The following is a 16465-nucleotide window of genomic DNA, read 5'->3' on the forward strand; positions in this document are numbered from 1 at the left end:
TACAATTTTGGTCAAAGTTTACCTCTGTGAATACCAAAAAGTAGTAAACATACACAAAAGTGTAAGTTTACCTTTGTGAATTGGGGCCTTTGTTTGGTGATGTATGCATGGGCTTTACAGACTAGTGTGGCACCAGTCACAAATGGCTGATAATTGTAACTCCTGAATATGAATCCAGTGTTTGTCGCCCCAGCCGCCTGCTCACCGTGCTTTGTTCTGCTACAGAGCTTTTCAACAACATTTAAAAAAAAAATGTTATTGTGGCTAAATATTTTAATACATAAATAAGGAACAAATCCAACCAACATGGCTGCATTGTGGTGCCGGCAGGGAGCAGGACCGGGTGCACCCGCTGGGGCCTTTGGCATCACACCTGGCAGACACTGAGGTGGTGACACAAAGGGAGGAGAGCACACAGCAGAGCTCTGGCTGCCTAATGTGATGAACAGAAGACACACACTGCAGAGTGCACACCACAAAGAGAGAACGTGAGAGAGGCCACACTTACCTTTCCAGGGATCTGAGGCATGAGGAAGAGCAATGAAAAGGAGGGTTAGGCACCTGGGATAAGATGAGGCAGAGAAAAGTCCAGCCACAAACACAAGCAGTGCCACCAGGGGCTGGCACACACCTACCTGTACTCTCCGAAGGTTTCATCCTTCATGGGTCGGGCCTCGGAGTCCACCTGGGTGTCTTCTTTGTCCTTCACTGTGAGGATGTGGAGACAGAGAGAGACGGTGAACAGGAGTCAGTGCCAACATCCGTGGGCAAGAGGTACCTAGTGCCTGTTGGCACCACTACCCTCCTACACTGCCTGCCCCTGACAAACATGTGAGGGAGGCTGATCTGCAAGCAACCAATGGCAGGGCAGCTTTGCACCCGCATCCTGTCTAATCCTGGGCGGAGCTTGCGTAGTAGCAGTCCACAGAATTTCACAGAGTTACTAGAAAACTCTGTGAAATTCCGCAGAGTTCTGTGGCTGGCGGAGTCACTCATTGCCCCCCTGTCCCACCTGTTCCCCCTGCTAAACACGCCCTCCTCCCTCCTGCTAAACCCACCCCTCTCCGCTTCCCCTCCCACTAAACCACCCCCTCCACTCCCGCGTAGTAAGGCCTGCTGGCCGGGAGACTTAACTTCTCCTCCACTCCCACATCGGTGTCCTGCCTGCTCCTGCTGCCTGTGGCTGCACTCGCCAGCAGCTGCTCCCGTTCAATTAATTAATAGCCTCTCGTGGGGACCAGGGCTTTAGCGGGGGCTGATTGCTCCCTGGCTTTGGAAGCCTTTCGACCCTGGGGTCAGGCATGCCTTAACGCAATACGCCATGCGCACTGCGCACTGCAGTTCTTACTGTTAATCAATTGAAACGAAGCAGCCGAGCAGCAGAAGGTGAGTGGGGCCACAGCCGCAGGAGCTGCTCCGCTGCGATTGCGGAGTTTTGGAAAACTTCGCACTCCAAACGAAGTGCTGAGTTTTAAAACTCCGTAAACTTCGGTGGCGGAGCGGAGTTATCCGCCCAGCCTTAATCATGTCACAGTGAGATGCCTGAGAGGCAGGATCTGTCCCACCCAGAAGGACCAGGGGGCTTAATCCCCTCCCAAAGCTTTTTGTCAGATTGTCACAGGCCAGGGAGTCTCACACTGGCATCAGAGACCCCCTAATCTCACACCTGTGTCAGAGGCCAGGAAGTCTTACATCGGTGTCAGAGGCCACCAACTCTCACGAAGTTATCATCCAGAGCTTTGATGACTGATGTCCTGGCATCTTCTGCCTAAGATCCAAGCCCTCCCCGTCCCTGTGGGAGGATGGGAGGCTCTTCCACCCCCATGATGTGAATGGATATTGGTTCTTATCCTATAAGCATCTGTTCGTAGCGTGTAGTGCGTTAGAGTCACGTGCTCTGCATTCTCCTGCCATCTAGTTTTGGGCACAGACATTACAACTTGTTTACCTTTAAAAAACTTTTGAGCTACAGGATGAGCAGCAACTTCTCTCATGAGCCACAATGCACATTGGTATCAACTCCACCCAAAATTGTTTTCCGCTCTGCGGGTGAGAGAAGTGATGTGTATCACTTTAAGTTGTTAAAGAAGTAAAGAGTGTATGATATCATTGCCAGCTTCCGGGGAGGCCGGTGGGCACATGTGAATCTACAGCACTACACACAGATTGTTATGGGATCAATTCTTCTGTTCGCGGCATGTGTGGCTGTAGAAGCACGTGTAAAGCTTGTTTCCTCCCAAGTGTTGGTAGCACACAGGTGACACAGATGTTTGGAGTAATGTTCTTAACACGGTCTGACCAGCCGTAGCCTGTTGACGGGCTAGATATCCACATAGTAATGCTTTGTAAAGGTGTGTGGTGTTGACAAGGTAGCTGCCTTGCAGATGTCTCCTAACGGAATGTTACTTAGGAAAGCCGTGGTTGCTCCCTTCTTGAGGTAGAGTGTCTCCTGGGAGAACAGTGAATACATGTTCAGCTTTGGTGTCGCAGGTTTAGATACATTTGACAAGCCACCTTGCAACGCCTGCCTTGGAAATGGGGTGGCCTTTGTGGAGTTTCGCAAAGGCTGGAAAGAGCTGTTTAGTTTTTCAGAAGGAATTAATCCTGTCAATGTGGTACATGAGTGTCTGCATCACGTAAAGAGTGTGCAAGAGCTTTTTGCTACCAAATCAACTTGTGGAAAGAATACAGGAAGCTCAATAGTCTGGTTAATGTGAAAACGAAGCCTTCCGTTTCTTTCCTGGAAGGTGGCATTTCAAGTAGCCATTACCTCGCTCAGCCGCACCAGTGAATTAAAAGCACTCGCCATCCTAGAACCCTTTGTTCAGGTGCACAAGGACAGGGAAGCCCTTAGAACTAACACAGCATACCTGTCCAGGAGGAATTAACTTTGTGTTAGTGCTTGTAATTCACTGATGCAGCTGAGCGAAGTTGTGGCTACTAGAAAGGCCACCTTCCAGGAAAGAAAATGAGGGTTACAAGAGTAGAGGGGTGCAAATGCAGACCCATAAGACTAGTGAGAACTACATTAAGGTTCCACAATAGGGCTGAAAGTGGTCTTGGGGGTACTATTCTTTTGATTTCCTCCATGAGTGCCTTAGCCATAGGAATCTTGAAAAGAAATGAGTGTTCCCCTTTCTGCATGCGGACCGCAACAGTGGCGAGGTGGAGAGGTATAGCGGTGTTTCTAAAGGTGTAAAAAGTAACATGTGATTTCCTGAACCCTGACTTAGAAGAGGGCTGGTTGCTTCAATGTGCAGTAGTGGACACTTATATTCCTCTTGGCTGCACAACATGTGCATGTAGTGTCCCTACGTGTCTCGCACAGCATCAGAGGCTCATCGGGGAGGGTCACTCAACCAAACGTGAAAATCTCCGGTGTCAAACTGCTAGGATGAGCTGCTCTGGATCTGGGTTGCTGATTTGGCCTTGTTGTTATGAGAAGGTCCAGATGGAATTAAAGCTTCTTGTGACTTAGGACTGATGGATGTCTCCAGGCGCATCCTGTACCAGGCCTGTCTTCCCCAAATTTGCGCCAGCAGGATATTGGCAATGGACACCTGCCCCACTTTCCTCCCCATGCACGGGATCAGTTGGAGAGGAGAAAAAAAGTAAGCGAGTATACTTGACCAGTTCACCCACAGTGCATTGCACGTGGACTGTGGGCACTGGTGTCTGGTGCTGAAGCTTTTTGTGCTTCCTGGGGTGGCGAAGAGCACTGATAGCTGGGGCTGCCCAGAGTTGGGAGTACCAGTCTAGGACATGCGGAAGGAGTTCCTACGCGTGTACTTGTTGATGAGTCCTGCTTATTATGTCTGCAAAACTTCTGTCCTCCACTGGTCGGTTTCCTGCTACAGGACTAATGTTCTTGCAGATTTGCCAGTGCCACATGACCTGTGGTAACAAAGACCGCTGGGTGGAGTAAACACCTCCCCCCCACCTCCCCCCTCAATTTTGTATGTAAAACTTGGCCAACCATGTTGTCTGGCTTTATAGGACAACTTTGCTCTGAACACGTTTGTCGAAGGCTTTGAGGGTTGGGACATAGGGAGGTGTCCAGCAGCTGTAGGTAGTTGATGCATCGACCATGAGTGCGAGGGTTCCAAGTACCGCACAGTCATGTCGCAAGATGTGCGCCGCACCCAGAGCGCGATGCTACAGTGGTGATGGTCTCCTGGGGAAGAGGGTCCAGAAGAGGCCTCACAAGCAACACGTTGTTGCTGTCCCACCTTTGCAGAGAGGGCTGAGTGCTGCTATTTAGCATCGCTAGATCTTTCTAGCGAACCTCCATTTGCGACCATTGCCTCGCAAGCCACTGTCGGAGTGCGTGCACATGTAATCTGCGTGCAGCACCCCAGCTATGCCGATATCATCATACCCTGGAGCCTCATCACAGTTCTTACGGGTAACAGAGGAGTGGGCTAGAGAAGAGGCAGCAGCGGCTGAAAGGCCCTCACCCTTCTGGTTGGGAGAGGGTTTACTTGTGACAGCACTTCAGACTGACCCAGTCAAGGCTGGACCAGTTGGGACTGGAGGTGAGACTTCTATGGTGAACCCTGGACTGGGAAGCAGGACTGTGGCTGTTTGAGTGTGTGCTTGGCATGGTTCCAGCTGCTGCGCTTGATCGGTGAGTCATTGAGGGACAGGAAAACAGGACTGCTGCCCTTAAAAGATGAGCAGCCATCACTGTTGGGCATTTGGTAAAGACCCTCAGAGCTGTCGTGACTCCAGCGGGTGGAGCTTTGAGTTTCTAATGTTGTCCACTTGCCATGAGGTGAAAGTACGGGATGTGGACTAGGTGGATAGAGTGAGGAAGTAGGTGTCCTTTAGATCTTGTGCTGTCGTGAAGTCCCCTTGGCGGAGCGGTCGGCTGACGCTCTGCAAAGTTGTCACCGGAAAGTGCTCTGACAGGATGGACCAGTTCAGTGGCCTCAGCTCTAAGATGTACCAGTGGGAGTCGTCCTTCTTTGGGGTGAAGCACTCCACTGAGTGATGTCTTTGCCCCTTTGGAATGGGAGCACACGCTGTATTGAGCCCTTTTGAAGAAGTTCTTAAACCTTTTCTTCAAGGAGAGTGTGGTGGCCTTGACTCATGGTGTGGCAGCATGGTGATATGTGGGGGGCATGGGGGTGCAGAATTCTAAGCAGTAGCCCTGCTGAACGACTTCAAGCATGCTCTCATCTCTTGTGATTTTCTCCCAGAGAGGGTGGAAGTCCTACAGGTGTCATGTGATGGGGGAGGGGGCAGAGGGGGGTGGGTGAGTCAGTGCTTGGGAGCGGAAGCTCCTGTGCTGGATCCACCACTAACATTTCTCTTGCCATTGTTACCCCGGTAACCACCCCCTGAGTATCATCCGCCTGCCTCAGACTCGCAAAAGGTCTGCTGTTGGCAGTGGTAGATTTGTGCCCGGCCGGGGGTGGGGTTTGAGGACTTAGCCCCGCCACTGGGTTGCTGCCTACAAAAGGTGCTAATGGATTTCACAATCTTGGTGTCCATTTTTCTCTTTTCCAACATATTGTCCACTTGGGGCCCAAAGAGGTGTTCCAGGGCACAGCAGAAAGACTTCTTAGGCTTCCAGAATGCTGCTCCAGGTCAGGCGCCTTTCTGTGTGGCGTCTTCAGATATCCACCTCAACACAACATATCATCATGAGGGGGTCATTCTTTCTCCCAGGAAAGCAGAGGCAGCCAGGACTAGCCAAAGTCCACATTGCTTTTAAATGTATTAACCTTCAGTTGTCCATGGGAGGGTGGGCTGTCTTCCAGGGCTCTACAGTGGAGGGGCAGACACCTGCGGTCAGGTTTATGGATTCCCAATAGAGGAATGTATGACGTTACAACGCAGTAGTTACACCGCGATACCCTAACAACACAGTCATTACAACGCAAGTCATTACAATGACTTGCGCTAGAGGCACTGGACTTAGGAATAGTATGATTTACTATTCCAACTCCAGTGTGTGGAACAGTAGGGAAGGTGTTGGAATAGTAAATCATACGATTCCTTAGTGTAGAGCGCCATCCAGCGTAAATCGTTGTAATGACTTGCATTGTAATGACCGCGTTGTTAGGGTATCACGGTGTAACAAACGGGTTGTAAAGGTCGTTCTCCCCAATGGAGTGACCAGAAATCCTAGGAGCTGCCTCTCTGCTACTAGACAACCCTCAGCTCAGCACAGGGGGGTTCAGGTGATGCTGCTGGACATATGATTGCACCTGGCAGGATGCTGGTGCCTTCTGACCGATTCAAACATCCGGGTGGCCTCTATCACGCGGCCCCCAAGAACAGTGGCATAAAGGCTGTCATGTCTGCAGAAGACAACTTGACCCTGAGCCTCAATTTCTCAGACATTCATTGAAACCGTTCAGACAGTACAAGCTGTTGCAAGCACATGACACACAGGTCTTGTGCAAACATACTGACAACAGACAACACACGTGGAGGGGAGAGTCAAGGGCCCCAATTACAGGAGGCTGTACACATTGTTCATGGAGGGCTTGTGGGCCTTCTCCATCCTGAGGGTGTGGGTGTAAATACTGTGTCTTTGAACTGCAGATTCAGGGCTCACTTGCTGCCACTCGCTCTGGTGCACGGTGAGGGTGCATAAGCCCCCATCTAACATGGGTGGGTGTGCGCTTTGGGTGCCTCTTCGGGCCAGCAAAACATTGAGCCTGGCTAGCGGACGGTCAAAAATCACGGTGCGCTCTCAGTGGCCTTAGAGACTGTCGAAAACACTCAGGGGAAAAAGGGGCAGGACAGAAAAAGTCAAACAGGCACATCTTTCCCAGCCATGTTCCAACGCTTCTCTCTATGTGGTTCTGCTGGACAGACAGGTTCAGGGGACCACAGAGGTCCTCCTGCTACTCCCACCTTGTCAGAAGCATCTACAACTCTTGTTAACAGTTACGTCCCACTGTACGAGGACCGTCTTCAGCCCTTACCAGTGTCACTAGAGTATTCACAAGTCTCGTACTCACCCGAATACTTCCCTCCCTTGCTGCGTTTGATGAAGCAGAGGATGAGCAGAATCAGGATGACCAGAACGATGGCGCTTATGAGGCCGATGAACCAACCTTCGGTGGCGAAGCCGCCATGTTTCTTCACAGAGGCTGAGGGGAGAAGGATGGAGACAATCAATGTTAGGGAGTGAAACTGGTAAAGGCGCAAACAATCCTAAACCACAGAGACCCAGTAAGGACCATTACAACTCATGACCACCCAAGGTGGAGTGAAGCAACAGTTCCCAACTTACTGCACCGCAGCTCCGTCTGTGCTGATGCTCCCAGCCATCTCTTACACGTTAAACCTAGTACAACCCATCCGGACTCCACCGCCCAACCCAAGCCAACACAACACAAGCAAACCCAATCCATGTAGAGGTGTCTTCATGTCCATGCTAACTCATCACAAACCAAGTAAAACCAAAGAAATGACTCTAATGCGAGCCAACTGAGACAACAAAGCAATCCAACCCATTTAAAGCCGAACGAACTCCGGACTCCGAAACCACGTGCCACGTGAGGGGGGACAAGGGTGAAGCAAAACCTACGTGAGATCTATCGGGCCACTCAAGGCCCCCTTGCGTGGCCGTGCATGGCGTGCTAAATCTAGAGTAACGCAAGCGTGAATCGCTGCCTTGCGTTATTCTGTGGTTGGGAGATGTTCCATGGGTGGAGAGTGCGTGTTCCCACGCGTCCACCCATGGATTTGGGCGCATTCTTATAATTACCATTAGTGGTAGCCCTGGGAATGCGTCAAAACTCTACGCCTCCTCAGGTGAGGTGTAACGAGGAGAAATATCTTTATTTCCCCTTGTTTTTTCCTTTTTCTACGAGTGCAGCGTCATAAGAGGAAAACGCCTCTCAGTATTGCTTTTGTGTGTCCCCCTTCCTGCATCAACACAATCCTACCTACAATGCCTTGAACCATGAAGCAAGGATGCCTGCGTTGGCGCTAGACAGCCCAAAGTGCGCCTGCGCACTAAAAGGACAGGAAAGCGTTGTATGATGATAAATACGGCACATTCCTGCCCCTCCCCTTGCACACAGCGCAGCGCAGTGAGGTGGCTTGCTGCGCTGCGCCGTGTGAAACAATGATGAATCTGCCCCTTCGTGTGGCTCTGCTCTGCCGTCTCCTGCGGCATATCCTTGTGGTCCTGGTGGTTGATGGTGCTGAGAGCTGGGGTAAGGTCTCGCACACGCCGCACTGGTGTTGGTGGTGCCGGGGTGCTGGCAGTCGTGAGATGTGGATGAGTGAATCTCCTGTGAGGGGGTTTGTGACAGAAGGGGGGGGGCTGTAGTCACTGGAGGAAGAGACAGCCATAGCATTGAAGAGGAGTGTGAGGGTTGCACGTGTGAGAGCGTTGAAGCGAGCTCATTGGGTGACGGACCAGTTGGAATGGCTGTGCAGTGCAGGCTGGAGCTGATTGGCCGAATTTGTGGAGCTCCTGAATAAAGATTATTTTTTTTAGCAGAGGAGGATTTACAATGGGATTCGGTGTTGCTGGACCTGGGGCTTATTGGGCGCGTAGCTTAGAAGCGTGTACCCCACTTTGCTGCCACTGCAGAGGTGGCAGTGCTCAGGCTGCTGTGATTGGCGCTTAGTTGTTAGAGCTGTGTGGAGAGTCAGTGTTTAACTGATCACCCAGTGACCATCCAGTGCTTTCAGTCAGTACATGAATCTTTTATGCACGCACTCTCGTAATATTTCATTTGTTTGTTGTATGGGCCAGTGGAAACCTTGTATGTGAAGCTGCTAAGATTAGTGTTTAATGAGTGTTTGTGCTTTAGTGCAACTGAATGCTCAATGGAGCTGTGTTTACAGGGATGTGTTGTCCAATAAGGAAAATGTTGCTCATCTGTAACAATTGGTTTGCAGCTTTTAGACACTTGTAGTTTAATAAACTATATTTAATCAGTAGGTTTGTGATTGACCCCGTCATCGGGCCATGTTGAGGGTTTGGCAAAAAGCGCCTTGACGCCTGTTAGGCAAGTGTAGCGCTAAACAAATCTAGATCATATCATATCATATATCATATCATATATCATATTATATCATAGCATATCATAGGCTTGCTTGATATAGCAGCAGAATCGCCTTTTGGCCTCCATCCCATCTATGTAACAGAGTTGTGTTGTGCAGAATTATCAATGTAGAGCATTAAGGTGCAGATGTAGGCACATAGTAGGGGGGCCTCGCGGTGCGTAGCTGAAGACGCAGCTAACTGATTATTGGTGGAAGTTCTGAGGGAGGGAGACGCCTGTTTGGTGGTGTTATGCTGACCGCGGTAAGAGGATGCGCCATATTGGACAGGAAGTGAAGTGGACAGGGGACTGACCGTTCCACAGGGGGCAGCTGGTGTTATTGGAGTGTAGGAAGTGATGTCATCACTATCTGCAGGATGTTACCTTTGCTGTGTGTGTGCGATTGATTGGTGAGAGGGCTAATTCAGTGAGATAAAGACACCGTGGGACTTGTGAGTGATAAGAAGTGTTCCTATGATGACAACGCAAGACACCCAGTGCTGGAGAGGGGCTAATGTGACTGGCAGCTACCGTGGGTCAACCTAACCCAACATCAAACAAACCCACCCCAAGCCAGCCTAACCTCTAGCAGCACTTTTGGAGCCAGCTAACCTAAGCATGCCCTAACTCCTCAGCCTCAGTCAACTCAAACAGGGTCACCCAAAACAAGCCAACCTGTACCAACTCAACACAAGCCCAACTTTTGACGACAACCTGAAGCCCACCTAATCTCAGCTCCCTACTTTTCAATGACCAAGCCAATCCAGTGGAAACCAGTTCAAACCAGGCAGTATTTCCCAAGCCATGAGAAACTACGCAAATCCTAGAAGGCAAAATTAATTGAGCACAAGGCCAACCACAACACACCCTACCCAAGGCTCCGCTATCCGTCTGGTAGACGTAGGTACTTCACCTTGAGACTGGTACTCTACTCACCTATTCCAGTGGTCTGCACCTCAGCATCCCAGATGACCGCTTCCTGCGTCTGGTTCCAGGCTGCCAGAATAATTCTGTAGCTGGTTCCCGGAAGCAGTCCCCCCACGTGGTAAATCGACTGTGTGGAGCTCACGTTGCCGGCCCATCGCCATTTTTCCTCACCTGCAGAATGGAAGGAAAACAGATATTTTTGGAGTTATATCTGATTTGAAAAGAGGATGAAGTCGGCCAAGTAGATGTAGTGTAACAGGACTTGTTAAGAGATACGCCTATGTGCTGGAGGGAAGCGTGGGGCCTCAACGCAACATCAATATTCAGAGTTTACATGGATCGGATATCATGTCTTCATCAATGTACACTAAACATGTAATGGCATGTGTGTGCAGCCTGTGCTGTGTTTTATACTTCACACCTACACAGAACACAAAACTCCTCCTCTGTTTTTAGACCCAGATGACATTTGGTGCTTCAAATAGAGATGCCTGTTCTATGGTGAGAAAGGAATCACTTGAGCGCCAAAATGCTTTTAAATAAACCTGGAAACAAACTCCAATATTGGAAAAGATCTTTGTGATTACAATCAAAAGGGAAAGACTTTCAGAGGTCACAGCAAAAGGGGAGCCTTTGTCAGGGATCAGGACAAGGCATCAGCATGAGGGAGGAAGATCCCACTCAGGAGAGACCAAAATCAAACATTTTACAAAGTCAGAACCGTAAGCTGGAGGAGACTGGAGGAACATCTCGAAAGGTCAAAATGAAAGAGGATGGTCCTTTTTGAGAAAAGTAAAAGTGAAGGTGGTGGAATCAGCGCAAAAATAAGACATCCTTCTGGGACCCGGATGACAAGAGAGGGTTCTTAGAAGTCAGAGTGGGAGGCTGTCCAAGGGACCAGAGAAGTGAGGGATGAGCATTCTGAGCTCAGAGGGAGAGACATGGCCATCTTAGGCAACACAGGGTGGACGAAGCAAATTATGAGGTTAGAGGGAGACACAAAGGTCATTCAGAGCCATAACAGGTGAAGAAGACTCTTCAGAAGGGCGTGCACGTCCATGTGAGGTCACAAGGAAAGTGTAGGGGATTCTGAGGCTCTGAGCAGGGAGGGACATTTGTTCTAGAGAAACAGAGCAATGGGGGCATGGCCTTTGAAGTCAACAAGAGGGAAGGGACCTCTGTGTTTGATAAAGAGGAAAATGTTCTTTCTTAAGTGTGAGGAGAGGAGGTCGTTGTGTGGTGGGCGCAAGAGGAAGGGGCCTTCTGGGGTTTGAAAAGGAGGTGGAAAGTCTTACAAAAAACTAAAGGTATAAATTAAACATGAACGAGTTCCAGGGTGTCTACAGTGAGATGAGTCATTTGAGGACAGAATAATGGAGTGAAGTCCTTGGTTAAGAGCTGTCCAAGGTCAGAAGGAAGCTCTTGTGCTGATGAGTCCAGGCATGTGCTTGGGAGAGTCTTGTAATAGTTGTAGCAGGGCAGACATCCTTTTAAGGCCTGAGTTAATGGGTAGGGTCTTTCTAGGTGATAATAAAACAGGAAGTCCTTACAAGGCCAGTGCAAGAAGCGGTGGTACTGCTGAGGCTAGAGAAGAATTGAAACTATTTACAAAGTCATAGTGGAAGGGGCAACTCTTTCAGAGGTCAGAGTGAGAGGTGAGATGTGTCTGGGGTCATAAAGTGGGGTGGAGGTCAGAGTGACAAGTGAGATGATTCTGAGGTCAGAGAGTGGGGTGAGGGTCAGAGTGACAGGTGAGATGTTTCTGAGGTCAGGTCAGAGAGTGGGGTGGAGGTCAGAGTGACAGGTGAGATGTGTCTGAGGTCAGAGAGTGGGGTGGAGGTCAGAGTGACAAGTGAGATATTTCTGATACCAGAGAGAGGGGAGGAGGTCAGGTCAGAGTGAAGATATTCCAGAAGACAGAGTTTGAAGGGTCCACCTATTTGTGCTCACCGCCTGTCCCTAGTTTAAAAAAAAATTTCTCCTTTTTCTTGACTGTTGAATTATCTTCCCATTTTACTCTGAAGTCAGAGCAGGGCAAGGAGGGCTCTAAAGATGACGCGCGAGGGAAGGCGTCTATATGTTCAGTGTTAGAGGGGAGGTGCCATAAGAGCAAGTGTCTGAATGTTCAGAGTTAGAGACGAGGTGTATCTAAGGTCAGAGGGAAAGGGGAGAGATCTCTGTGGTCCCAGTTTAAGGGATGCGTTTCTGAGGCCAGAGGGAGAGAGGATGGTTCTCTTGTATTAATAGTGAGAGAGGAAGGGACATCAAAGGTCAGTCTCAGGGGGCAAGGGTCCCCATTGTGAGGTCAGGGTGCAAGCTGGAGGTGGCTCTAAGTTCAGGTGGACATGAAAGGTTCCTCCAAGGTAAGAGTCAGACTAGGAGGTTATATGAAGAGCTAGAGAGAGAAAGTGGAATACACAAATACGAGTGAAAAGGGTAAACTGAAAACCAGAGAGTTCTTCTTTCTTACTGTCTTTGTTCATGTATTTGACCTGGAACTCCATGTTGCGCTGGTTCTCCCGCGGGATCCAGGTGATCATGGTGTAGTTATCACCTGTCCGGAAGGTGATATTTGTGATTGGTGGAAACTCTGAAAGACAGGGACACAGGCAGACCATGAGCACCACTGAAAGAAAGCAGGAAAGAAAATACAAGGCAGGCAAGGACAAATCTGCTCTTATAGCGACACCTGCTGGCCAGCTGCGGAAGGGAGATGCAGGCCATGCTGAAGTTTTAACCCCTTCGACGCTCATGATGAGCTCAGCTCGTCATGGAGTTTCCATTGATTTCAATGGAAATTACATTGAAGTGGTACCAGGGGCTCAGCATCCAAGTGGTTAAAGCTTATGTGGCAAAAGATGGGCTTGGTAGGACCTCAGCTGACTGCGACTGGTAGCGATTCCGAGAAAATCGCTTCTAGAGAGTGGCGAGCCCTATGATGCCCTTTTAGAGATAATATCCCCTTGCTAGGTAGGCCCTGTGGCACCGCTGCTACCGCCAGTGTGGTGTGTGATAGTGAAGTAGTACAAGATTGTCAATCATTGATCTTACAGCGACACCTGCTGGATGGGGAAAGACAGGAGCTGAAGTGATGAAGTCTGTGTTGCAATGAGTCAAATGTTGGTTTAATGTGCCCTCTGCTGGCTGGAGTTGGGAATGCTGCTGATGTAGGAGAGGGTCTGGGAAGGGAAGAGCCATGCGCGGCTCCTACAGCGACACCTGGTGCCTAGGGAAGGGGGTGCAGGAAACACGCTTGTAATAATTGCTGATAAAATAATATGTGGTAAAACAGTGAAATAGTAGTCTCCGAGGGATGAGAAAGTCATACTCCTCGGTTGCAGCGATCTTTGCTGATGTTTGTTATCTTCTACAGATGGATAATCAAATACTAATCCTATAAGACACCTGGGCCGGTATCATATATAGGAAGCATTGCCTTGGTCGTTGCCATAGCAAACCTGTGTGACAGGCACAGCTGTGATCTAATCGCCATGGTGACATCGCATTAGTAGAGGTTTGAAGCATCCAGTCCATCGTTCAATGTGCCGGGTACAAGCAGCCTACTTTACAAGAGGGGACCGAGCTCCCACTGCAGGCGGGTGCCGTGAGTGACGGTATTCACCTGCAGGGAGATGTCTGGGACAGTCCATGATAACACCTATCCACCCTTCCCGGGGTACCCTAGGGTGGGGTGCATGCACTGACTGTACCATCTCTTTGCTGTGCGCAGCGTGACAGCTTCTTTGCATTTCTATCTATAACAGGGCTCTGGTGCAGAGGCAAATTTTTCCCTTATTAGAACGGGGCCATTTTCATGTGCGAATGAGGGAACGCCCTGATAGCATTATATTGGTGGTACATGTGCAGCAGCGCAATCTGTTTTACAAACGAGGCTGTACAAATGTCTGCAGCCTGTTCTATAACACCAAAGTGACCAAGGGATGCAGGAAGCGAGCGCACACACCGGTTGCATCTCGAGGCACTTTCACAAACTGCATTGAGTAGCACGTATAGAAGTGCTGCAGTAATACTACTGACTTACTACAAAATTCAAGTCACAAACTTAACGAGTGTAAATCTCCGAACCACCTCTCCTATCTTTTCTGTGGGATGAGCTTCACATATGTATATTTACTATTTAGTGGTAAATATGAAAGGGACGGGGGAGTGGGTGGAATAAGGAAAATGCCTACTACTACATGGGAGAAGTTTAGGGGGATTTAAGGAAAGGTTAAGGGTGTGCTCGAGAGATATTTAGGGACACATACACCACCCCACAAAGAAGTAAACTCACTGCTATTCTCAAACTGCCCTTTTAACGTTTTTGGAGCCTAAAGGGCACAAAACAGTAGTAAACCTACTCCTTTTCACATCTGGAGTAAGTCCAGCTCTCAGACATGGTCAACCATTGGTACTGCAATATCCTCTCATAGGGGCCGATTCACAGAACTATTTTAAGACAAAATCCTAAACTTACTACTTTTGGTATTCACAGAAGTTAGGATTTTGTCTTAAGTTTGTCTTAAGACAGACTTAAGACAGACTTAAAACAGACTTAAGACAAAATCCGAACTTAAGTCTGTCTTAAGACAAACTTAAGACAAAATTCTAACTTCTGTGAATACCAAAAGTAGTAATTTTAGGATTTTGTTTTAAGTTAGTTCTGTGAATCGGGCCCAAGGAAAATAACAGAGATAAGTGACTTTAAATAAAATCTCATAGGATATATTGTATGAATAAATTCATTTCGACTTCTTAAAAATATATATTCATTTAATTGCATGTTACTAATGTATTTATAAATGCAACAGTATTATTTTATAATAAAATATTGTAGTTACCTTTTAATTTATAAATAAATATATTTGGGTTTTCTAAGTAACTACAATAATTTACCTACTTATATGCATACCTTTTTGTAATGTTTAATACATAATAATTTTAGGTGGTTCGTTTATTAATAAATCTGTAAAAAATATGTTTCAATCAATATACTTAAAGTATTTAAATACTTAATTTAAAATTAAGTTAATAGTGCTGAAGCAATTTTAATTTTGCTCTACATTTAAAATAAATATATAGAACGAATTTACATTATTATTTATCATAATATTATTTTTAGTTTTTTTTAAAGTTTAATAAACTTTTCTAATTTTCTCTATACCTAACCATAAGGCGATCTCCGTAGCTTTATACAAACAACTTAATTTTGTATGAAATATTTAATTGATTTAAATATATAATACATTAAAATTAATTTTTAAAGATTTAGTTTAGAAAATCCCACCTAACGTAAAATGTTTATACTTATTTATTATCTCAAAAAATTGAAAAGATTTTGTATATAATGCATGTAAATTAATGTTATTTTTTTAATACATTTAGACTTATTTTAAATGAAAAAGATTAACATATTTATCATTTTTATGTATACATATTTTTAACAGTAAATTACATGTATATATGTTTGTAAAACATCAAGATAAATTAAACTATTTTGACATTATTTTCTTTAGGGTTCAATTTTAAGTCCGGACCTGCATTATTTTCTATGCAAGGGTGTTGCATCACCATTTGTCGGTCGTGTGTGGTACTGGACTTACTCCAGCCCTGAGCTACTATTGCATTGGATTAATTTTGGTTATAGTAATTTTCGACTCGTAAATTAGCCTCCACCTTCTATTTTGGCGGGTGAGACATGTACGTCTACACCTTGTAGTAAATTTAGACACAAACTGGTGATTAGCCAAAAGTAGAACATTTAATACAAATTGTAGGAGTAAAGTTACATGTGTAGAATAACTCGTATGTAAATTTTCCTTGCGAGTAGGCCTCATATACTGCTTGCACATTGACTGCAGTCGTAAAGGGCTGTTCCTATATTAATACGTTGAAGTGCACCCTGGGAAAGGAGGGACAAGCATTGATCTCACAGTGACACTTACTGATCAAGTAGGACATTGACAGTTTACATTAAACTTTCTCTTTTTCCTGGTCCTTGCAGAAGGAATATGTTAGTTACCCATCCAATATACACTGTACGAAAAGTCACCAAATTGCCTGTCATCAGTGGCGGCTGCTGTCAGTGAAAAGTGGTGGGGCAGCACTAGAGACAACAATGAAAAAAAATAATGGATAACTTACCTGCCTCCTGCTTCCTCTGTGCTCTTTTGCTGCTCTGCTGCTAGTGGAGAGGCTCCCACACTGCCCTACGCCAATCCAGACGCTGCTCTAATGCTGGCAATACTATTACCCAGCATGACAGAAGCTCTGGGATTGGTTGGTGCTGGCTTGTCCTCCACCCAGCTGTGCAACACAGCTCAGGTTGGAGAAATATAAGTGCACAATGCACATGTTGGTTCGGTCCTCCTAAGACAACCGACCAAAGCAACGTGCGCACTTGCAGTGCCCACCACTCCTCCTCCGTGCTTGCTGCTGTCGTCAGGATGGCCCGCCCCCAGGACGCATCTCTGTGATGAAAAATAAAATGATAATAACATTGTTTTATTATCATT

At 47.3% G+C, this 16465-nt stretch overlaps 1 protein-coding gene across 2 annotated transcripts in view; it reads right to left on the minus strand.

Moving 5' to 3' along the window:
* L1CAM (L1 cell adhesion molecule) overlaps positions 1 to 16465 on the minus strand; it is a 699580-nt gene that overhangs the window by 4926 nt on the left and 678189 nt on the right. For both annotated transcript variants that reach the window (XM_078664585.1, XM_078664586.1), the window contains 4 exons: positions 12421 to 12540; positions 9960 to 10121; positions 6978 to 7109; positions 636 to 708 (listed from right to left, as the gene is read on the minus strand). In XM_078664585.1, coding sequence (XP_078520711.1) covers positions 636 to 708; positions 6978 to 7109; positions 9960 to 10121; positions 12421 to 12540 — 487 coding nt within the window. The remainder of the gene's footprint in view (positions 1 to 635; positions 709 to 6977; positions 7110 to 9959; positions 10122 to 12420; positions 12541 to 16465) is intronic.

The sequence above is a fragment of the Lissotriton helveticus genome, chromosome 10 (assembly GCF_964261635.1).
Source record: "Lissotriton helveticus chromosome 10, aLisHel1.1, whole genome shotgun sequence".
In the NCBI taxonomy this organism is placed as follows: Eukaryota; Metazoa; Chordata; class Amphibia; order Caudata; family Salamandridae; genus Lissotriton; species Lissotriton helveticus.